Genomic DNA, 22,849 nt, shown 5'->3' with positions numbered 1-22,849 from the left:
TCCACTGTGAGTGCTAGGGTGGCCACGGTGAGCCTACTACACAGGCCCAGTCCTCAGGGCGTGCACAGGAAGATGAACAAGAAAACCTTTCAATTTTGTGTGAGTTGGACTCTCAGGAGACAGGAAACCCAGGGTCTGGGGCACACAGAGGAGGGCTCAATTCTGCCTAGTTAGGGTTGGGTAGAGGGACAGGGAGCAGGGAGCTCAAGCTGGGGCTAGATACCAGGCAGGCCACATCATCCATCATCAACTCTCAGCAACCCCAGCCCCCAAAGCCCACCTCCTTTCTAATCGTCCCATCCAAAGTCCCAGGACAGGCTCTGACTGGACAGACTGGGGTCATGTGCTCATCCTGACTCAATCACGGTGGCCTAGAAGATACATTATGTTGGTAACAGCAGGCAGGGGCTGATGCCAGAGAAGGCAAGTCTGCTGTGTATGGAGCCAGAAGTTGATTAGGAGTTGGAAGTTTCTCAGACTCACCAAGCTCTGACCCTCCTTTGCGCTTTTGCACACGCAATTCTCTCTTCTCAGAAAACTTTTCCCTCGCTCTACCAGGCTTTCCTCCAGGTCTCCGCTCAAATATCACCTCTTCCTAGTGGTCTCTTACTCTGCACAGGGCGCTCGCTGCCACAGACACAGCTCATTTGCTGACTGCCTAGTAGAAAGTCGGTCTGGGCTCCCACTGCTAGGGCAGGGCCTGCGGGCCGGGACGCCTCGAGGAGCCCAGGCCCCCCAGGAGGCGCTCAAGAAACGTCTCCGAGGAAAGGGATGCCACTCAAACACACGCACGCCCATCCACACACAGACCACACCCGCCCCCCGCCCGCTTTAAGGCCACAGGTTGGGGTATGCGTGGATCCCACCCACCTACAAACCCACCTGGCCGGAACTCACGGACACACCCCAGCCATAGACCACTCGGATCATGGTGCACAGGCTCAAACACGCGTGCGCCCACACACGCTCGGCCACACGCAGGCCCTGTTCTCGGCTACAAACAGGGCACGCGCAAGCGCGCGAACAAGGCGATCAACTCAGTCGTGGGCCCACCCGAAACCAGGAGCCCACTACGCGCACGCGCGGCCCCGAGTCCCCGCCCCCTCCGGGTCTCGCCCGTCAGGGGCGGGGCGCTCTGGGGGCGGGTCTGCGGCACCGCCCGGGAAGCTGCGCGAGGCTGGGCGGCCGCCACCACATCCTCCTACTTCTTTTCCTTCTACGAGTCCAAGCGAGCCGAGCCGGGCCGGGGCCAAGCCGAGGGCTCCGACGGCGCGGGCGGAGCGGGGCACAGAGTCATGGCGCACCAGACCGGCATCCACGGTGAGGGAGGATGGCGGACGGGCAGGGGGCCGAGGGTCAGTGCTCGCGGCTGCGCCCCCTTGCTGGCTCTCGGCCCCTGTTTCCTCCTCGGCACCAGCCTGGGGAAGCTTCCTGTTCTCTTTTGCAGCCGCGGGTCGCCTGGGGTGGGCACATCTTGGTGGGATGCGCACTTACTGTGCATAGTTGAGGGTGGGCGTACATGTACGCACACAGCTGGGGTGGAAGTATCGGTGTTCCCATGTGGGGGTGGATGTGCCTGTGTGTGCCCATCTATGTATTTTTGTTCCTTTCTGGGGGTGGGTGTACCCGGATGTGCACATCTGAGGGAGTGTGCACGCATGTGCATTTGTCTTGTGTGTACAGTCCTGTGTGTTCACATCTGGATCTGACTGCTTGTGTACATCCAGTGCACATGCACTAATGGCTGATTGGACACTGTCGCATGGAATCATCTTTAGACATCAGTGTTTCGTGACTGTGTGCACATGTCTGTGGGTGTCTGTGTGCGTGTGCACAAGTTGGGTGCATTTCAGTGTTCATTTGTTACCATGGATGCATGTATGGCTCGTATTGGTTTGTGTCTGTGTGAGGAGGGGGCCCTGACCTTGGGCTCCTCCTGGGACCCTCACAGACTAGGCTGGGAAAAACCTGGGACAGGTTTTTTTCTAAGTGGGATGTGGAGAGTCGCCAATCTGACCTTGACCTCTGATCTCCCTGCCATTTTCCACTCTGATCCCCTGAGTCTGCCCCAGCCAGTGCTGGAAGGCTCCTGCTCCAAGCTGGAGGCAGGGAAGAGGGTCTTGACCCTAGAGATTCTAGGCCAGCTCCCCCCACCCCAAGCTTCTCCAGCCCAGAGCATCACCCTCCTCCCACAAGGGGCCGGTTTCCTCCTTATACAGGATGGGGAAGAAGCAGTGGCCAGGAGCCAGGTGTCCTGACCCTACCTGGGCCTCAGTGTCCTCCTGTGTCACTGGCCTGGGAGGGCTGCCTGGCCTGTGGGGAAGGCCCAGATAGCCCAGTGGTTTGGCTGTCAGCCACTCCTCCCACCACATCAGGATCCCCTGCCCTGGGCCATCACCATCAACCAGCCTGACCGCCTGGATCTCTGCTTGTGGTTGTGGCCACTTGGTGGCTGGCCCTGAGAGGGTTTCCCTGGCCACACCCCACAGGACCAGAAAAGGCAGGGGCCTGGGTCTGGGCCAGCCATTCTCCAAGAAGAGCTGGAGGGGCAGCTTCATGACTCAGCCCCACAGAAGGGAACAGCCCCTCACCGGACCTGCCCCTTCCTTCCCCTTTGTCTGATCATTGCTGCTGCCTCCAACTGAGAGGGGATCAGAAGTTAGGGCTCCTCCTCCCCACTGTAGGCTGACCTGTCCTGTGGCCTGGGCCTTTCCTCACTCCCTCATTTCCCATATGCTGCAATGGGCCTGCCTAGGGGAATCTGAGGGCCGAGCCCCCCTCCCAGCCCTCCTTCTGCCTGGGAGCAACCCACTCCTTCCCATTTCTGTCCTGAGGAGGCCGCAGGAGAGATCACCCTGGATGCCCAGGTGCCAGCCTTGACCTGGCCATAGGTGTGGATCTGCTGCCTCAGAGCTGGGGAGGGGAGAGACCTGTAACCTGAGGCTTACTGGGAGGGGGGCGGTAGGTAAGGCGGGGGTGGGGTGGGGGTGGGGGACATGAATCTTTGATGATAGAGGCTCAGGTGTCCCAGGCCTGGCCTCTGGATTATTGATGGTGGCTGAGGAGGCATGGAGGGGGATGTCTCTTCCACTACCGGGGTGTCACTTTGTCCTGGTAACACTAGAAGGGGCGTGTCAGCCTCTCCCTGGGAGAGGTCTGAGCAGGTGGAAGTGACAGCTCAGCACGGCCTGTCCCGCCGTCATTACAGTAATAAAAATTAATAATTTCTGGGACTTCCCTGACAGTCCAGTTAAGACTTCACCTTCTGCTGCAGAAGGTGCAGGTTCATTCCCTGGTCGGGGAGCTAAGATCCCACATGCCTCAGGGCCAAAAAACCAAAACATAAAACAGAAACAATATTGTAACAAATTCAATAAATACTTTAGAAAAATGGTCCACATCAGAAAAAAATCTTAAAAAAGTATTAGTAATTGTTATTAGGAGAGGCTCTAACCATGTGAGGGGTATTAGCTCCATGTTATAGATGAGCTTGAGGTTCAGTGAGGTCAGAGGTCACAGATAGCTATGGGAAAGGTGGAGCCCCTGAGGTAAAGCTCTTCATCAGGGACCTGCTTGGGGTCTGCTGAGGGGCAGCTCTGTCCTGGTGCATTGGGGCTGTGTCTCCATGCCATGCTGCTCTCAGCCCCAAGGGCCTGCCGGGCTTAGCTGGGACCCTGCCCACCCAGTGGCCTTGGAGGGTGGTACACAGCATGAGGTCTCAGGCTCAGGGTCACCCTGCATGATGGGCACCTGAGGACATGACCAGAGTTTGTTTTCCTAAAGGCCCCCCCCCCCACCCCGCCCTCGAGCTGCCGGGTCTGGGCCCTATAAATATTCTCTGACCTCAGCCGTCCAGCTGTGTTCCTGCAGAATTCTCCTGACCCCTGGGCAGCCCCAAGGTCATGCTGGCCTGGCCCTGTGCACCCAGAGACCCAAGTAGGTCCTTCCCAACTTGGACCTTGGTTTCCCTCTCTGAACCACCAGTATATCTGTGACTTCCAGAGCTAGATCTTCCCTAGCTCTGACCATGATCCTCACTTCTGCACTTGGGTCCTTGGTCACTGGCTGTCACCTTTCAGGTCTGTGGCTCAGGGACCAAGACAGGGTCTGTTTTGGGGAGACCCTGAGAGTCACTCCTCTTTCCAGCTGCCTGGGGGTGGAGGCTTATCGCCTCCTGGCAGGGCTGTGCCAGAGCTGGCCTGGCTCCCCAGGGCCTCTCAGGGTTAGGCAGTGTGGCTGGTGGGCTGGGGCTGGGTGTGCATGCATGTGTATTTCTGTGTACACTTTGTACAGCCACTTGCCTGTACAAACATGTTAGCCATGCTCTGCATTTGCCTGTGTGTGAATTTATTAGCACCCTGGGGACTGTATCTGTGTGTGTGTGTCTGTGTGTTTGCACGTTTAAATGTGTGCGTCCATTTATGTTTGACCAGCTGAGTGGTGTGTTCATGTATGAGGGCGTTTGCATTTCTGTTCCTCTCTCTGTCACATAGTGTTTATATATTTCGATCACACATTCCTGACTGAGTATGTACCCATTGGCACGTGCAACATGCAATGCATGTGTGTGTGTATGCATGTACACGTGTGAGTAGACATAGTGGGCAGTGTGCATTGGGAGCAGTTGTTCTTGTATTTCTGTCTGTGGACATGACGGTGCTGGGAGTGTCCCAGGCCAGTCCTGTGCTAGGCCTTCTTGGGGGGCAGGGGACAGGAGGGGGCCGTTCACTCTGGCTGGTTTGGCCTGTCCCAGAGCCCGCCCCATTCTCGGGTGGGCTGTCCCATCCCCGTGTGCCCTGTCAACAGAGCCATCCCAGCCAGCAGGCCGCCCGCCTGCCACCTCTGCTGGCTAAATTTGGGAGCTTGTGTTCAGCGGCTGTCTCAGGTTCCCAGTCACATGGGGGGCCGTATTTAACCCGGCTCCCAGCTCCGCCACCAGACCCCCAGGACAGAGTGGGCCCTGAGTGTGTTCCTGCCCACCGTGCTCCCTCTGTCTGCTCATCCTCCACCATGTTTCTTGTTCTGGTAGCTACCGAGGAGCTGAAGGAGTTCTTTGCCAAGGCGCGGGCTGGTTCTGTGCGGCTCATCAAAGTCGTCATTGAGGACGGTGAGTGCTTCCTACAGGCGAGGGTACAGGCTGGTGGCTGGACCCCGCTGCTCCTCTGAGAGGTGGGGGACATTGGCCTCCAGCCCCCTCAGGACCTCAGTTTCCCATCTGGAAATGGGAGGTGTCTTGTAGGAGAGGGCTGGAGGTGGGCATGGTCATTCTGCCTGTTACACTGAGCAGGAGGCTGAAGCTGGGGGGATAGCAAGGAGAGCCCTCCCCAGAGGCTCTGTAGTTGGCCGTTGGCCTAGTCAGGGGGCTGGGCTGGGTTAGGTAGGGTGGCAGAGGATGAGTGAGGCCAGGCACTGCCCCGTGTGGCTAGTGCCACTCACCTCCCTGTGTGGTCGGCAAGCCTGGCCTCGCTTGGCCACTGGCTCGGGGAGATTCCTAAGGAGAAGCCAGGGCCCTAACCTTGGGAAGTGCCCTCACAATGGGGAGAAGGGACTCGTGTCAGCCTCTTTGAGAGCAGGACTAGGGGATTCCGGGCTTGGCTAGGCCTTGACCTGGACCCGGGATACCTGGGGCTTCCACAAAGGGAGGTGCTGGGGATATAGGGGTTGGGGGGGCAGGTGAGCTTGAGCTGAGGCCTGAAGTGGGGAGGGGCTTTGAGGAGGTTGAGGATTAGACTGAGGCTTGGGGGGACTTGGAGTAGAGGAGTCCTGGAGTAGAGGACAGCTGAGGGGCTGGCCCTGCAAGTAAAGGGTGCAGACTCCAGGACTGGGGGTGAGCCGGGCCGCCACGAATCCTTCCAGCCCTTCTTGGTAGCCATGCAGTAGTGGGCCCTGCTGGGGGCTCCCCGCATGGGCTTGGTGCCCAGCTGACTTTTCACACATTGAATTGGGTCAAAGCAGGGTCTTCCCAGACCCAGAATTCACCCCAGGCTTTACGGCCAGAGTTGTGCTGGGCTTTGTCCAGGGTCCCCAGATTCAGATGCCCTCAGAGGCTGGGTTGGGGTCGTTGGGGTAGGTCAGCTCCCTGGACCCCTCCGAAGAAGTAGACTCATGGACCCCAGTCCTCAGCCTTCCCTGTCGCCTCCCAGACAGGTCGTCCCTGTAGACGTTTACCAGGAGGAGTCTCTAGGTGAGCCCTTACCTGCATTCAGCATTACAGCTGTTGGGGCACCTGGGAGCGCCCAGGAGGGTCCAGGCCTGCTGACAGGCAGCCATTGCCCAGCTCCCACTGAGTGTGGCTTGATTTCCTGATTTTTCTAGAGAAGCCATGAATTCCACTTCTTATTTGAAAGTTCCCAGTTTGAAAAATGTTGGCAACACATTAAACAACTTGGGCAGTGCTGTTGGGGTCCAGTCGGCCTGTGACTGCTGGGTTTCAGCCTTGATCCCATCTGAGCTCTGGGAGGATAGGTGAGGAGGCCAAGGCCAGAGGGAGGCGGCCTGGCTTGTTGGGACTCCTGGACAGCCAGGCCCCGTGCCCCCATCAGGAGGGCCTGGTAGTCAGGTGCCGGTACCCCCTGGCCAGGTGGTGATTGTCCCCTTGCCCCAGTTCTTCCTCTAGCCTGGGCCTGTGCACATCTGGGCTGGTGTTCGGTGCCACACTGAGGCCTTGTGGGCTGATAGGTCAAATGTATGTCCAGCCTCGATGCCCCATTCAGCCACTCGGCCCCAGGCATTTAGAGGTTGGCTGCTTTTGATTTGTTACTTTTGGGGAAGCTGCAGCTGGTCGGGGGCAGCAGGGTAGCTGTTCATACAGCGTCTGGTAAGAGCCCCTGTCTCCCTCTTGCCCATGTGCCTTTGTGCCTGCAGATCCCTGTGGCCTGAGGCTGTGATCGCACTTCCCATAGCACATTCTTTCTGAGAAGGGTGTGCTGGGGGGTCTGCTGGAGCCCCAGGCTGAGGGAGGAGGGGGCAGTAGGTAGCCCAGTGGGGCTGTGTGCTGAGGAGCTGTGCAGTGGGTCTGAGTGTGTGGATGTCTGTGAGGGGTCGCGTTGTCGATGGCTGTGGGCATGTGGCTGTGTGTCTTGGTGCGGTTGCCTGTGCTGGGTCAGCTGTGGGCATGTTCTCGAGACCATTTCTGTGTGTGTGTGTGTGTGTAGAAGGTGCGACCTCGGGCTGGCGGCTGTGTGTCCTCATTCACTCATGACTGAGTCACACAGACAGCCTTCAGGGACGTGGTGGCTCCAGGGGAAGGTGGGGTGGGTGGTCAGTGGGTCTGAGTCACCGCCAGAGGCCGAGGCCCACGGTCACAGGTGGGTGTGGGACATGGCTACTCCTTGGCTCACCTGGCCTCTGCCCCCAGAGCAGCTCGTGCTGGGTGCCTCGAGGGAGCTGGTGGGCTGCTGGGACCAGGACTATGATGGGGCCGTGCTGCCGCTGCTGGATGCCCAGCAGCCTTGCTACCTGCTCTACCGCTTGGACACGCAGAACGCCCAGGGCTTCGAGTGGCTCTTCCTCGCCTGGTCACCTGATAATTCCCCTGTGAGTCCTAGGGACCCCTGCCCAGCCCCCAGATTGGAGGAAGGGGGAAGCTGGGTCTGATTGAGATAACACGGCCCTGCCCCAGGGAGTCTGAACGGGGGAGACATCAGATCCTGCTCTAGAGGGTACGAGAGCAAGGGATGAGGTCCTGCGCTTGGAGCCTGGGGTCTCTGAGAGCCTCCTAGCCAGATCAGCCTGGCTCTAGGAGGCAAGAGGTTGGGCTGGACAGCAACTCCCCCTGCTGTCTGAGCCGCCCTACTGCAGCCTCGCCCCCTCTGCTGCGCCCTCTGCTGGGTGTGTGGGCACAATGAAGTGACCAGGTCCTCACCCAGAGGCTCCTGTCTGCTCCTGGACGGGCAGCCCTGCCTGGAGGGGTCTCATGGCTTGGCCCCCACCCTTCAGGTGCGGCTGAAGATGCTGTATGCAGCCACACGGGCCACGGTGAAGAAGGAGTTTGGGGGCGGCCACATCAAGGATGAGCTCTTCGGGACTGTGAAGGTAGGCCCCCTCCCCTGGGCGCCCCTCGCCCCCTTCAAGGCCAGGATCGCTAGGTTGCAGTCATGAACCCACAGAGGGTGAGGTGTTATACAGGGTCCAGAGTAAGTGGGTGCCAGGCTTGGGGGTGAGTAGGGAGGGCTGCGAGGGTCCAAGGTCTGCAAGCTGGGGTACTTAGTGGGCTTCTGCCAGCCCACCCCAAGGTGCTCATTTATGCCTCTACATCCACCGGCCAGGATGACCTCTCCTTTGCTGGGTACCAGAAGCACCTGTCATCCTGTGCGGCACCCGCCCCGCTGACCTCGGCCGAGAGAGAACTTCAGCAGATCCGTATTAACGAGGTGGGTGCGCTGGACAGGGTGGGCAGAAGTCCTGGCCCGAGGCCTTCGAGGTCACGTCATGCCCTGCTGGCCAAGCCTGTGCTCCCCAGGTGGGCTACACCCTGGTTTGGGTATGTGAGGGCCTCGCTTAATGTTCATCTGTCCCCAGGTGAAGACAGAGATCAGTGTGGAGAGCAAACACCAGACCCTGCAGGGCCTGGCCTTCCCTCTGCAGCCTCAGGCCCAGCGGGCACTTCAGCAGCTCAGACAGAAGACAGTCAACTACATCCAGCTGGTGGGTGCCCGTCCCCTGTCCCAGGCACACACTCAGAGTGTGCTGCACCTCCACCCTGCTCCTGCGCACACGCATGTGCTCACTTCAGCTCACCCACGTACTGGTGGGAACACGCTGCCCTCCATCCCTACCTGTTCCCTACAGTAGCCACGTGCGGTGGCTGCACTCTGTTCCCCTGCCCTGCCCTGCCCGGCTCACCCACAGGGACTCCTGTGAGACACTGTCCCTCAATCCGCCCTCCACGCTGCATACACACATCACCCCTGGGTTCACCCCTCAGCCCTGAGCCCCTTCCTGTCCCAGACTCCCTCTGCAGCCCCCTGACCACCCCCTTTCCCCAGCCAGGGTCCCTCTGCCCCAGTGGTGCAGCCTGCCCCCTTTCAAGCAGAATGGGTCCTCAGCTCTGAGGATAGGCTGGCCCAAGGGTGATGCCTCCTTGAGGTGAAGGCCCTCTCCACTGTCCTGTCCATTGTCCTTGCTGGGACTTGCTCCTCTAGCAGAGTGTTCAAAGGGGCAGAGTTGGGGCAGTGCCCAGGAGTGGCCTCTTCAGAGGGACCCGCATGGCAGGATGGGGGAGGGGAGCCCCGGGAGAGGGAGAGATGACAGCAGGTTCCCACCTCAGGGAATTCTTGTTGGCGAGGGTGGGCCTGGGCCCTCCCCCGCGCGGTGCCCTCACGTCTCCCCCTGCCCCTCGGCAGAAGCTGGACCTGGAGCGGGAGACCATCGAACTGGTGCACACAGAGCCAACGGACGTGGCGCAGCTGCCATCACGGGTGCCCCGAGATGCCGCCCGCTACCACTTCTTCCTCTACAAGCACACCCATGAGGGTGACCCCCTGGAGTCTGTGGGTGAGTGGCCGCAGCAGGGCTCCCGCGCTGGCCCACAGCTGGGTGGGCCGCCTGCAGGGGCCATGGGGCGGCAGGAGTCCCAGGCCCACTGCGGCTCACCTCCCTGTTCTCTGCAGTGTTCATCTACTCGATGCCCGGCTACAAGTGCAGCATCAAGGAGCGCATGCTCTACTCCAGCTGCAAGAGCCGCCTCCTCGATTCCGTGGAGCAGGACTTCCAGCTGGAGATCGCCAAGAAGGTGGGTGCCCATTCCCTAGGGCCTCGCCTCCCAGGGCCCTGTCACCCCACCCTCCACGTGGGGCATCAGGGTCCCGTGAGAATGGCAGAGCAGGGGCATTGTTGCCCTGTTGGTTGGATGGGGAGACTGAGGCCCAGGGGGTAGTGTGCATAGCCCAGGCCGCCCAGGTAACTGATGTCTTGGACAAGCCCCAGCTGTGACACCCATGTCTCTCCTTTTCCTGGGTCTGGAAGGCAGGTAGGGGGTGACAAGGCCTACAGGGCAGCAGGCCCTAGGCTCTGTGCTCCTGGAGGTGCGTTTCAGGTGGGGATCTGAGAGGACACCCCAGGGCTAGAGTGAGAGAGATCAGGGGGGTGCCCCAGGAGTGGGGGTGACCAAGGGTGGTGTGTGTTAGGGCCCTCCACCCTTGGAGTGACCGACCACTGCCTTGCCCTGCACAGATTGAGATTGGCGACGGGGCGGAGCTGACGGCCAGCTTCCTCTATGACGAGGTGCACCCCAAGCAGCACGCCTTCAAGCAGGCCTTCGCCAAGCCCAAGGGCCCCGGGGGCAAGCGGGGCCACAAGCGCCTCATCCGTGGCCCCGGCGAGAATGGGGACGACAGCTAGGTGGCGGGACCCGAGCCCTGCTGGCATGTGGAACTGTGGGGCTGCCCCTACCCGACCCCGACCCCATCCCCGTGGCCACCTCCCTCCTTCCCAGCCTGGGCTCTGGGGTGACCTCCTGTGGGCAGGAGGGCTGGTGAGTGAACATTCTTGCAGCTTCCGAGGACCACTGGGCTGGCATTTTGCGACCCTCCCCCTCTGCTGTCCCTGCCTCTCTTCCATGTGCCCAGGGCATCTGGGGACCCTGCCCAGCTGGTTCAAGGGGCTGGGTGGGGGGCCTGGCATGAACCTGGCCCCCAGGGGAACTGAGACTAGGGTCCCAGCATGGCCCAGAAGCCTTTGGCCACAAGGGGTGCGGTCATTCGGGGCTGGGGCAGGGGGTCATTGCAGGACGAGATGGTTGAATGCTGTATTTTTTAAAGAATAAAATATTTTTAAATCAACAGCTGAGTCTGGCCCTGAGGGACCATCTCTGGCGCCGGGAATGGGGAAGCCCTGAGCATAGAACTGTCCCCTCCCAATGCAGAAGGGGCCTGTTGGCCTGCTAGGTGGAGCCCCAGCCCTCCCGGCTGCAGATGTGTGGGAGAATCTGTGTTCCTGTATACGAGGGCACAGCGTGGAGAGGCCGGCTTGTCGATGGGAGCTCCATCCAAGAGGCAGGCACACCTCTGCTGTGATATAGGGGATCTGGGTAGATTCGTTTTCTGTGGCTGCCGTAACAAAGTACCACAAACTTAGTGGCTTAAAACTACACCTTTAGGGCTTCCCTGGTGGCGCGGTGGTTGAGAGTCCGCCTGCCGAGGCAGGGGACACGGGTTCGTGCCCCGGTCAGGGAAGATCCCACATGCCGCGGAGCGGCTGGGCCCGTGAGCCATGGCCGCTGGGCCTGCGCGTCCGGAGCCTGTGCTCCACAACGGGAGAGGCCACAACAGTGAGAGGCCCGCGTACCGCAAAAACAAACAAACAAACAAAAAAACTACGCATTTATTCTCTCACGGTTCTTAAGTCTGAAATGAGTCTTCCAGGGCTAACGTCACAGTTTTAGCAGGGCTGTTTCCTTCTGGAGGCCTCGGGGGAATCCATTTCCTCATCTTTTCCACCTTCTAGAGGCCGGTTGCATTCCTTGGCTTGTGGCCCCTCCATCTTAAAAGCCAGGGGCATAGCATCTTATCTCTGATTCTGCTTCCGTGATCATATGGCCATCAGTAGTCAAATCCTCTCTGCCTCTGTCTTATAAGGACATCGTGATTGTATTCAGATAATCCGGAATACTCTGCCCATCTCAAGAGCCTTAACTTAATCCCACCTGCGAAGTCTCTATCACATAAGGGAACATATTCACAGGTTCTGGGAATTAGGACATGGACTTCCTTGGGGGCCTGCCACACTGAGTAAGCTCTGTCCACGAGGTTTCCCGGCTGCCGTGGCCCTGAGGCATGGTGGCTGTTTCCGTGGACCTCTGGGTCTTGGTGTCTCCAGCCCATGTGTGCATGTGCAGACTTCACTGTCATCTCATGGGCCCTCTCTTGGGTACCTGCGTTCTGCCCCGAAGGGCCTGGGTTTCTGGTCCCAGGGAGTCTGGGAGAATCTCCCTCAGGCTTGGGATTCAGCAGGAACCAGAACTTCATTCTCTGCCTCTGAGAAGTGGGTGGAAGACCCCTCCCATCCTGGGTGGGAGTTGTGCAGGGGTGGGGACATGTGGGGCCGATGATGGATTCAGCTGCTCGATGGGCACCGTCCTTTTTCTTGAGAGTGCATCTTGGGCTGGGACTCAGGGCAGTATCCCATCCCTGGGGCCTCTCTCAGCCCCTACTAAAGCCCTTATTTATTTATTTTTAAAATTAATTAATTAATTAGTTTATTTTTGGCCGCATTGGGTTTTCGTTGCTGCGCGCAGGCTTTCTCTTGTTGTGGTGGGCAGGGGCTACTCTTCGTTGCAGTGCATGGGCTTCTCACTACAGTGGCTTCTCTTGTTGCGGAGTGTGGGCTCTGGGCTCTAGGCTCACGGGCTTCAGTAGTTGCAGCACACAGGCTCAGTAGTTGTGGCTCATGGGCTCTAGAGCGCAGGCTTAGTAGTTGTGGTGCACGGTCTTAGTTGCTCCAAGGCATGTGGGATCTTCCCGGACCAGGGCTCAAACCCATGTCTCCTGCATTGGCAGGCGGATTCTTAACCACTGTGCCACCAGGGAAGTCCTGAAGCCCTTAGAATTGTAGGGAGGAGAGCTGGAACCCTAGCCAGAATCCAGAGAAGGAGACCTGTCCTTTCCCACCCCAAACACTGGTTCTCAGGTGAGCAGGAGGACAATGCCATCGCCCTCAGACTGCTAAACCGCCTGGGCCTGTGCACCAGCTGGACGCCTGGCAGCTTGGCGCCTGCCTGCCATGACACCATCCAGAGGTGGGCACAGAGAAGCACAGAGAAGCTTCCCCTCCCAGCAGAAGCCCTATTTGTTTGTTCATTCATTCAACCATGACTCAGAAACACTCTCTGTGCCTGCCCAGGGCTGAGTGCTGGAGACCCATGGATTCAGCAAATATTGAGCACCTGCTATGTGCCGGGTACTGTGCTGGGCTCTGGGGACACAGACAAAGAGGTCCTTGCCCTCAAGTAGCTGACGTTCCAGCAGAGGAATAAGAGAATATACAAGAAACCATGAAAAATCAGTATTATGGTGTGTTAGCAGGTAAAGACTGTTAAGGACAAATTACGTAAAAGAGCTCAGGAAAACCCAGTCTGGGGTAGGGGGTTTATAAGAATGTCAGAGAAAGCCTCATTGAGAGGGTGATGTGTGAGCAGAGATGTAAAGGTGGTGAGGGAGGGGGCTATGTGAGTATCTGGAAAAAGCTTCAAGACAGAGGGAATGGGGACTCCCTGGTGGACCAGAGGTTAAGACTCCATGCTCCCAATGCAGGGGGCCCAGGATTGATCCCTGGTCAGGGAACTAGATCCCTCATGCCGCAGCTGAAAGATCCCGCACGCCACAGTGAAGATCCTGTATGCCACAACTAAGACCCAGCACAGCTAAACAAACAAACAAACAGCACATTCAAAGGTCCTGGGGCAGGAGAGTACATGGGTGTGTTCAAGCCACAGCTAGAAGGCCAATGGCTGGAGACTGGTCAGGGAGGCAGTGAGAGGGCAGATACCATAGGACCTTGCTGGCTATGATGTAGACTGGCTTTGACCCCAGAAAGGGCCGTGGAGGTGTCTGAGCAGAGGAGGGACCTAATGTGACCTAAGGGTCTAATGAGAATAAGCTTTGGGGCTTGAGAGCAGAATCAGGACAACCCTGAGGAGGCGATGACTGCACTGGTCTAGGCAAGAGGTGATGGCGGCTCAGACCAGGCTGGTGGATGTGAGGGTGGGGGGCAACGGGCAGATTCTGAACCTGGAGCCAGCAGGACTTGCTGAGGGTCCCAGGTCACCTTGAGGCTTTGGGCCTGAGTGATCTGTTACGATTCTTACCTGGGTCAGAAGGATCGTGTGAGAAGAGCCTCAGGGGAGGATGAGCCAGGAGGTCTCAGCTGGTCCAGCCATGGGGTTTGTTCTCTGATGGTGTGTTGGGAATGCAGAGGAGTCCCTGCTCCTAGAGGAAGTGGCAGCTGCAGTGGGGCAGGTGAGCCTGGGCGAGGCCAGTGCTGCCCCCCGACCCTGTATGCCAGGCCTGGCATGGCACACAGCCCTGGGGATGGGGCCGCAGGTCAGGAAAGGGCAGTGCGGGAGCTGCTGGCCTGAGAGTGCTGCCTGGGGGCAGGGGCTGAGCAGGCCCTGGCATGGGTGTCAGTAGCCCACCCAGGTCTGGCACTGCCCCTAATTCCACTCTCTCACTGACCTTAGACTGGGCTCTGGTGGTTGTTTCTCCCCAGACTTCCCAGAGGACCGGTGTGAGGCCCGTGTGGGATGTGGAGGGTTCTTAGGACAGGCTGTGGAGAAGAGGGGTGGGGGGGAGAGTAGAAAGAGGAAGAGGTGAAGGGGCCGGCTGCCACCTGACTATGCAAATAGCCTCTGACTCATTGCATCCCCCCCCACCCCGCCCCGACACCCCTGCCCTGGGCATGGGGTGGGGGAAGGAAGGGGGCTAGGTTATTGCGAAATTCTCACTTCCTCTGTTCCCCAAGCCGTCACCACGGGAAGGGGCTGTGAATGCGAAGCATCCTTCCCTGCAGCTGCTGCCTAGTCTGCCAGCCAGACCCTCTGGAGAAGCCCCCATTCCCTGTCATGGTAGGATAGCAGCCCTCAGTCCCCAGGGAAGGGGACAGTGGGAAGTGGTAGGGAGAAAGGTGGGATTGGTGGCTGCAATGGTGAAAGGGACAGTCACCCAGGTGGCCCTGGGGAAACTCACTGAACCCTGAAGATATCAGAGCAGAAGACCTTCTCTGAGCCATGAGACACAAACCCATTGCTTGGGTGAGGAGGCTGGGGCCTAGGGCTGCGCTCAGTGGTGGTGCTAGGCTGCGAGCAAGGGGAGCACCCAGGCTGGGCCCTGTCTGCCCTTTGCTGCCCAGCCTCCCCTCCAATCCGTTCTGACCCACAGCAGGTTGAGTGCTTGGGCTGGGTGAGGTGGGCAGATGGGGAAAGAGCTGGGCAGTGCCCACTCTGGCCTGGACCCTGGGTGGTAGACAGCCTGAGCCCCAGCAGGAGACCCTCATTCCCACCTCTTGGCCAAACGGAGAGGGAGGGCTGGGAGAAGCCTGGTAGAAAGCAGAGGGAGATTTTCAGGGGGCTGGAGGGAAGGGAAGATGCCCCCTTGCTCAGGAGGAAAGAGAAATGACCTCTGAGGAACGGAAGGGGAGAGTCGGGGAGATCCTGGGGGGCCTGTTGACCACCTACCTGGCTCTCCTGTCCAGTTGGGGTTTGGTTGAGTGAAAGCTCTAGATCATGAGTCTGGATTCCAGGTCTCAGAACCAGTTCTGACTCCCCGTTCTGAGTCAAAGGCTGGGCCTCAGACCTGAGTCCAAGTTCGCTGTGGGCCTTGGAGGTGGGATGGGCACTGGGCAGAGAAACAGGAACCTCCCTGGAGGGCTGGGAGCCCTGCGGGAGACCCGGGGGGTGGGGCAGGAGAGGTGGAGCTGGGGCCGTGCCCTCACACGGTGCCCACCCCACAGGGCCCCTGCCGTGCCCGGCACCCCCTTTCTCTCCTGGTGCAGGCGGTGGCACTGGCTGCAGCCCTGGCCCAGGGCACCCTGCCTGCTTTCCTGCCCTGTGAACTTCAGCCCCACGGCCTGGTGAACTGCAACTGGTTGTTCCTGAAGTCTGTGCCACACTTCTCGGCCGCGGCGCCCCGGGCCAATGTCACCAGCCTCTCTTTGCTCTCCAACCGCATCCACCACCTGCATGACTCCGACTTCGCCCACCTGTCCAGCCTGCGGATCCTCAACCTCAAGTGGAACTGCCCGCCGACCGGCCTCAGCCCCATGCACTTCCCCTGCCACATGACCATCGAGCCCAACACCTTCCTGGCCGTGCCCACCCTCGAGGAGCTGCACCTGAGCTACAACGGCATCACAACCGTGCCCGCCTTGCCCAGGTCCCTCGTGTCCCTGTCTCTGAGCCACACTAACATCCTGGTGCTAGACCCCACCCACTTCGCCGGCCTACACGCCCTGCGCTTTCTGTACATGGACGGCAACTGCTACTACAAGAACCCCTGCCACCGGACACTGGAGGTGGCCCCGGGCGCCCTCCTTGGCCTGGGCAACCTCACGCACCTGTCGCTCAAGTACAACAACCTCACGGAGGTGCCCCGCCTCCTGCCCCCCAGCCTGGAGACCCTGCTGTTGTCCTATAACCACATTGTCACCCTGGCGCCCGAGGACCTGGCCAATCTGACTGCCCTGCGCGTGCTCGACGTGGGTGGGAACTGCCGCCGCTGTGACCATGCCCGCAACCCCTGCATGGAGTGTCCGAAGCACTTCCCCAAGCTGCACCCCGACACCTTCAGCCACCTGAGCCGCCTCGAAGGCCTGGTGTTGAAGGACAGTTCTCTCTACAGACTGGACAACAGATGGTTCCGTGGCCTGGGCAGGCTCCAAGTGCTAGACCTGAGTGAGAACTTCCTCTATGACTGCATCACCAAGACCACGGCCTTCCGGGGCCTGGCCCGGCTGCGCAGCCTCAACCTGTCCTTCAATTACCACAAGAAGGTGTCCTTCGCCCACCTGCACCTGGCGCCCTCCTTCAGGGGCCTGCTCTCCCTGAAGGAGCTAGACATGCACGGCATCTTCTTCCGCTCGCTTAGCGAGACCACGCTTCAGCCGCTGACACACCTGCCCATGCTACAGATTCTGCGTCTGCAGATGAACTTCATCAACCAGGCCCAGCTCAGCATCTTCGGGGCCTTCCCGGGCCTGCTCTACGTGGACCTGTCGGACAACCGTATCAGTGGAGCTGCAAGGCCGGCAGCCACCTTGGGGGAGGCGGACAGTGGGCCGAAGATCTGGCTGCCGTCCAGGGACCTCGCTCCAGGCCCACTGGACACCCTCAGCTTGGAGGACTTCACGCTAAGCTGCAAGAACTCCAGCTTCACCTTGGACCTGTCACGGAACAACCTGGTGACGATCCAGCCAGAGATGTTTGCCCGCCTCTCGCGCCTCCAGTGCCTGCGCCTGAGCCACAACAGCATCTCGCAGGCGGTCAATGGCTCCCAGTTCGTGCCGCTGACCAGCCTGCGGGTGCTGGACCTGTCCCACAACAAGCTGGACCTGTACCACGGGAGCTCGTTCACGGAGCTGCCGCGACTGGAGGCACTGGACCTCAGCTACAACAGCCAGCCTTTCAGCATGCAGGGCGTGGGCCACAATCTCAGCTTCGTGGCCCAGCTGCGCTCCCTGCGCTACCTCAGCCTGGCGCACAACGACATCCGTAGCCGTGTGTCCCAGCAGCTCTGCAGCGCCTCGCTGCAGGCCCTGGATTTCAGTGGCAATGCCCTGAGCCAGATGTGGGCTGAGGGAGACCTCTATCTCCGCTTCTTCCAAGGCCTGAGAAGCCTGGTCCTGCTGGACCTGTCCCAGAACCGCCTGCATACCCTCCTGCCATGCACCCTGGACAACCTCCCCAAGAGCCTGAAGCTGCTGCGTCTCCGTGACAATAACCTGGGCTTCTTCAACTGGAGCAGCCTGGCCCTCCTGCCCCAGCTGGAAAAACTGGACCTGGCGGGAAACCAGCTGAAGGCCCTGAGCAATGGCAGCCTGCCATCTGGTACCCGGATCCGGAAGTTGGACCTCAGCGGCAACAGCATCGGCTTCGTGACCCCCGGCTTCTTTGTGCTCGCCAAGCGGCTGGAAGAGCTCAACCTCAGTGCCAACGCCCTCAAGACGGTGGAGCCCTCCTGGTTTGGCTCCGTAGCGGGCACCCTGAAAATCCTAGACGTGAGCACCAACCCGTTGCACTGCGCCTGTGGGGCGGCCTTCGTGGACTTCCTGCTGGAGGTGCAGGCTGCCGTGCCCGGGCTGCCCAGCCGAGTCAAGTGTGGCAGTCCCCGCCAGCTCCAGGGCCGCAGCATCTTCGCACAGGACCTGCGCCTCTGCCTGGACGAGGCCCTCTCCTGGGACTGTTTTGGCCTCTCCCTGATGGTGGTGGCCCTGGGCCTGGCTGTGCCCATGCTGCACCACCTCTGCGGCTGGGACCTCTGGTACTGCTTCCACCTGTGCCTGGCCTGGCTGCCCCGGTGGGGGCAGCGGCGGGGCACAGACGCCCTGTTCTACGATGCCTTCGTGGTCTTCGACAAGGCACAGAGCGCAGTGGCCGACTGGGTGTACAACGAGCTGCGGGTACAGCTGGAGGAGCGCCGTGGGCGCCGGGCACTCCGCCTGTGCCTGGAGGAGCGTGACTGGCTACCCGGCAAGACGCTCTTTGAGAACCTGTGGGCCTCGGTCTACAGCAGCCGCAAGACCCTGTTTGTGCTGGCCCACACGGACCGGGTCAGCGGCCTCTTGCGTGCCAGCTTCCTGCTGGCCCAGCAGCGCCTGCTGGAGGACCGCAAGGACGTCGTGGTGCTGGTGATCCTGCGCCCCGAAGCCTACCGCTCCCGCTACGTGCGGCTGCGCCAGCGCCTGTGCCGCCAGAGCGTCCTCCTCTGGCCCCACCAGCCCAGTGGCCAGGGCAGCTTCTGGGCCCAGCTGGGCACAGCCCTGACCAGGGACAACCGCCATTTCTACAACCGGAACTTCTGCCGGGGCCCCACGACAGCCGAATAGCACAGAGCAACAGCCCAGCGTGCCTCATCGCCCCACCTCTACTTGCCCCTCTGCCTGGGATGCCCCAACCTGCCTTGCTCGGCGAGACCACTGCTCTGCCTCCCCCTCCCCCCAGCCCCCTGGCATATAGCAGGCACTTAATAAATGCTACCAGAGGGCCAACCCCTAACCCTGAGCTCACTGGAGGTGTGAGTGGGAGGAAAAGGGGAGAATTCTCCAGGCCTTCCTAAAATGAAGGGGAGCAGGAGGTGATTTGGGGGTAATTGTCATGGAGAAAAAGGGAGGGCCCGTGGGGCATGGGTCCGCAGGGGAGGGAAGATGCTAAGGGCAATTGTGTTCACTGGCATCTTTTCAGGGGAGTCTGAGGAAGGTCACCGAGTGCGGCCTTGGTCTTTCCCAGAGAGCAGGCTGGGTCTTCTGCCCCTGTCAACCCCTCCCCAGATGCCCAGGCCTACCGAGCTCAGCATTCCTCTGGAACTGGTCTCAGGATCTGCCTCCCTCACCAGATGGAACTGAAGCTGCCTCAAGGGCAGAGAACCTGCAGGCCCCCTTCATTTCTGACTGGTGCCAGATTCCTTGGAGGCAGCGGCCCTGGGGAATGTCCATTCCTAAGGAGATAGGGAAGATTTGAGGCAAGTTCAGAGGGGTGATTGCGCCCTCTGGTGGCCATTTCTGTGCTGCACCCAGGAGGCTGGTCCAGGCTGGGGAGAGGAAGGCCTGCGGGTGAATCCTGGCAGCAGCGAGCTGAGAGTCAGGGAAGATTCTAGGGTGAGCTCACAATCCATCCCTTTCTGTTTCCACCTAGAGCACATGCTGAGTCTCTCTGTTCTGACATCAAATGGACACCTAGATGAGCCGCCACCTCTCACAGCTGACTGCACTTAGGTGAGAGTTGCAGCCAGGATGGAGTATGTGTGTGTGTTTCTAGTTTTGATACTAAATTTCAGTATAGATTTTGGGATACTGCCAGGAGCCTTCATGCCCAGTGTTTGGAGACAACCTGTTCACGGTCTCCACAAGTGTTTGGGGAGTTGTGGGTTCTGTCAGGCCCACAGTTCTTGTGGTGCTTTGCCCAGGCCGGCTGCCTCACCATCCCCACAAGTAAATCTGCCCTTCAAGGAGCAGAGGAGACACTTGCAGCCTCTCAGTCAGAGCTGGGGCCTGGGGCGGTGGGAGAGTGGAACCGGCTGGCCCAGGCCAGTTTGGGGCAGCTCAGGGCCTCTGGGCTGGAAGGTTGGAGCTCATGCAGACTTGGCTAATTTTGCAGCCCTGGTGGGGCTGGGAGGCTGCTTTTTCCCTCCCTCCAGGCCACAGCTGGGAGAGAAATATAGGTTTCCTTCTCCTTTCTGACCTGGGTACAGGGGTTCCTGCAGGGGGCTGGCATCCCCTATTATCTGCCTGCCTGAAAGAAAGAGAGAGGAGGATCTCTGACCCACCTATCAGAAGCCCCACCAGGGCCCTGACCCAATCCGGCTTCTGGAAGGGCAGGCTGAAGTTATAGCGTGGCCCCATGAGCTTCCGTGGCCCATGCCTGGGGAGAAAAGAAAACAGAAACCATCCTTCCCCCAGGCTGGAGTCTTGGGGGAGGCCCCTGCTGAGTGGCTCTGAGACCGCTCTGGCAACATCTGGAGCAGGAGGCAGGGCCCTGTCCAGGGCACCACATTTTGCATGTGGGAAGCACGATTTGCCTGTCTCAGACCAGCAGAGTCTGCCCTTGGGTAGTTCCCAGCTAGAGCCTCCACATACACGGTCACTCGCTCACGCTCCCAGACCTGGTTCTTTTGGGGCTGAGGATTCAGAAGAAGAGGAGATGAAGCATGGGGGCTATGGTAGGAACACTGTTGGGCTCCGCTTAAGTGAGTCTACGGGTCCATGGTGCTTGGTTCAATCTGCCTGGAAAGGCTCTGCAGCTGTCTATGGCGTCAGGGACAGAGCCACTAACCCAGGCCCCACAGGGGGCGCTAGGAGCTGGGAGGGATATACGGTGGTCAGGAAGGGTGCTCGTGGCTGGCTCCCAGCCCTCTCCTCCACACTGCTGGACATCCTCGACACTGCCCACAACGCAGCTCTGCAAGGCTGTGGAAGAGATGGGCCTCAGGTCAGATTACCTGGGGCGATCACCAGCTCTGCCATTTGGGTTATCCTGTGCAGGTGACCTACCTTGCAGAGTCTGTTTGCTCATCTGAAAATGGGGATAGCCAGAGTTACTCTGCAGGCTGTTACAAGGGTTTGTGGTAATGTGTGTAAAGTCTGGGAAACCTAGCGGGTCCTTGGTGGTCCTTATTAGGTAAGGGACTTATGCTGAGGACAACTGGCTGATGTGGCTTCGAGATTTTCTCTCTCCACCCAGAGATGGACCCTCCTGAATCAGGGCCCCTGCCCAGAGCACTGAACGGGGTTTGGAGGTAAATGTGGTTGAATCAGAGGCTCGTGAAGCTGGGAGGAGGACTGGGGTGCCTGCGGACCCTGGTGTTGCCTCCTTGTGCTTCTTTGTTGTTGGGGAGCAGTGTGTGCTAGACAAGTAGAGGGCATGAGACTTAGGACAACTTGACGTGAAGAAATGTAAATGTAAGGAAATGCTACCTGCTAAGGTTCTAAGCTACAGCTCTCCCTTTCCCCTCTAATACATTTTATTTAACACCCTAGGCTTCTAAATATTCTTGGGAAACTTCCATGACATCAAACATTTTCACACTTGGATTCTTATTAGAAGCCAAGCTTCTCCTGTGTAAGCAGTTGATAAATCCATCCACGCCCTCCAGAACATTCCATCATCCTTTGTTCTCATAACCACCAGCAGCAAGGAGAAGTTGAGCTCATGACCTTGTTGACCCAGCTGGCTCTGAGTCTTAATGAGAAGGAAGGTGGGTCTCATTAAGCATTCAGAGAGAAACACCACCCAAGGTAGAGGGGAAACCACACTGGGCGGAAAGGAGGTGGAGGGAGTTCCAGGCGTGGGAATGTGTAGGACAATGGAAAGGCCCTGAAGGCTTTCATGAGGGAACAGAGCTGGGAAGGCTGAGTGAGGCGTGTTTCCTGAGCAGAAAGGACCGCATGGTTTTTCCAAGGGGACGTGACTTCCATCACGCCCAGCGGCCTGCCCAGGTGTGTGGCTTTATCTGATGGGACCAGGGCTCAGCGAGCTCTCTCAGTGCCTGGGCTGATTAGGGGCATGGGGCCACCCCCAGTTACCCCTGGAGCTGAGACAGGCCAGCGAGGCCAGGAGGCTCTGTGTCCTCCATCTTCGGCTCACCTATTCTTTCTGGTAAAGTAGCCTTGGGTGTTCTCACTGGTCCCTATTATGGGCTGAATGTTTGTCCTCCCATGGGTTGAAACAATAACCCCCAGGTGATGGCGTTTGGAGGTGGGGCCTTTGGAAGGTAATTAGATTTAAATTAGGGCAGCAGGTGGGCCCCTTGTGGTGGGGTTAGTCGTCTTATAAGAAGAGGAAGAGGGAAAGGTCACGTACATTTATAGCGAGAAAGCAGCTGCGTGCAGGCCAGGGAGAGGGCTGTCACCAGGAACTGAATCTGCTGGCACCTTGACCGCGACTTCCAGTCTCCAGAATGGTGAGAAACAAATGTTTGTTGTTTAAGCCCCGCAGTCTGTGGTGTTTCGTTACAGCTGAGACAGTCCCCTTTCGTTCACTCAACACATTTGCTCAATGTCCACTGTGTGTGTCAGGTACAGTGCACGGCATTGGAGAGAGAGAAGCAAGGAGAACGACAGGGAAACGGTCAACAGGGGTGGTGACCAAGGCTTTGAAGGGCAGCCCGGGGGGAGGCCAAGTGATGGTGAGAACACAGGAGGGGGCTGCCTTAGTCCGGGGGCTCAGGGAATGTCTCCTCGCGGACCCTTGTCCTGTGTGAAGAGAGGCATCCACACCACGATCCAGGGAAGAGAAATCCAGGAGAGAAACAATGGCTAACAACACCGAGGTCTGGAAGCTGGTGAGAACGTCCGTGGGTATTTGAGGCCCAGGAGTATGCTTCCACACGTGAGGCAGAGTGAACAGATTGGGGTGGGGTGGGAGATGAGGCTGCAGAGCTGGATGGGATCCTGATCCCAGAGAATGTCATCAGTCTGTGTGACAATCTAGAATTTAATGAGTGCAATTCGAAGACCCAGAAAAATTTTCTACAGGGGAGGGTCAGGATGTGATATATATGTTTTTTAGGCTGTACTGCACGGGATCCTAGTTCCCCAACTAGGGATCGAACCCGGGCTCCGTCAGTGTAAGCACCAAGTCCTAACCACTGGACCGCCACGGAACTCCATTTTTTTTAAAAAGCTCTCTCAGGCTGCTGTGTGGGGT

General features: G+C 59.1%; 1 protein-coding gene and 1 long non-coding RNA gene across 4 annotated transcripts; one reads left to right on the top strand and one right to left on the bottom strand.

Annotated features, from left to right (window-relative positions):
• Nucleotides 1-1,140: 1,140 nt before the first annotated feature.
• Nucleotides 1,141-18,700, top strand: LOC113627960 (twinfilin-2). Of its 3 annotated transcripts, none has more exons than XM_027120993.1 (9): nucleotides 1,141-1,320; nucleotides 5,030-5,107; nucleotides 7,358-7,536; nucleotides 7,939-8,034; nucleotides 8,268-8,372; nucleotides 8,521-8,646; nucleotides 9,345-9,495; nucleotides 9,612-9,733; nucleotides 10,174-10,781. In XM_027120993.1, the coding sequence occupies exons 1-9, from the start codon at nucleotides 1,296-1,298 to the stop codon at nucleotides 10,339-10,341; spliced, it is 1,050 nt and encodes a 349-aa protein (XP_026976794.1). In that variant the 5' UTR covers nucleotides 1,141-1,295; the 3' UTR covers nucleotides 10,342-10,781. The 3 variants fall into 3 exon arrangements, with proteins under 3 accessions (XP_026976794.1, XP_026976795.1, XP_026976793.1); XM_027120994.1 differs by lacking the exon at nucleotides 10,174-10,781 and adding an exon at nucleotides 15,445-18,700 and having other exon boundaries at nucleotides 1,154-1,320; XM_027120992.1 differs by lacking the exons at nucleotides 1,141-1,320; nucleotides 5,030-5,107; nucleotides 7,358-7,536; ... (4 more) ...; nucleotides 9,612-9,733; nucleotides 10,174-10,781 and adding exons at nucleotides 14,299-14,560; nucleotides 15,445-18,696.
• Nucleotides 10,905-15,316, bottom strand: LOC113627962 (uncharacterized). The gene is made up of 4 exons (XR_003435828.1): nucleotides 15,170-15,316; nucleotides 14,172-14,262; nucleotides 13,805-13,925; nucleotides 10,905-11,048 (listed from the first exon to the last, which is right to left on the bottom strand). It is a non-coding gene; the product is annotated as an uncharacterized LOC113627962 (long non-coding RNA).
• Nucleotides 18,701-22,849: the final 4,149 nt, after the last annotated feature.

Source organism: Aethalodelphis obliquidens, unplaced genomic scaffold (genome assembly GCF_003676395.1).
Source record: "Aethalodelphis obliquidens isolate GAN/ISIS:26980383/991018 unplaced genomic scaffold, ASM367639v1 scaffold22, whole genome shotgun sequence".
NCBI classification, from domain to species: Eukaryota; Metazoa; Chordata; class Mammalia; order Artiodactyla; family Delphinidae; genus Aethalodelphis; species Aethalodelphis obliquidens.
This window is presented reverse-complemented; position numbering and strand designations above follow the sequence as displayed.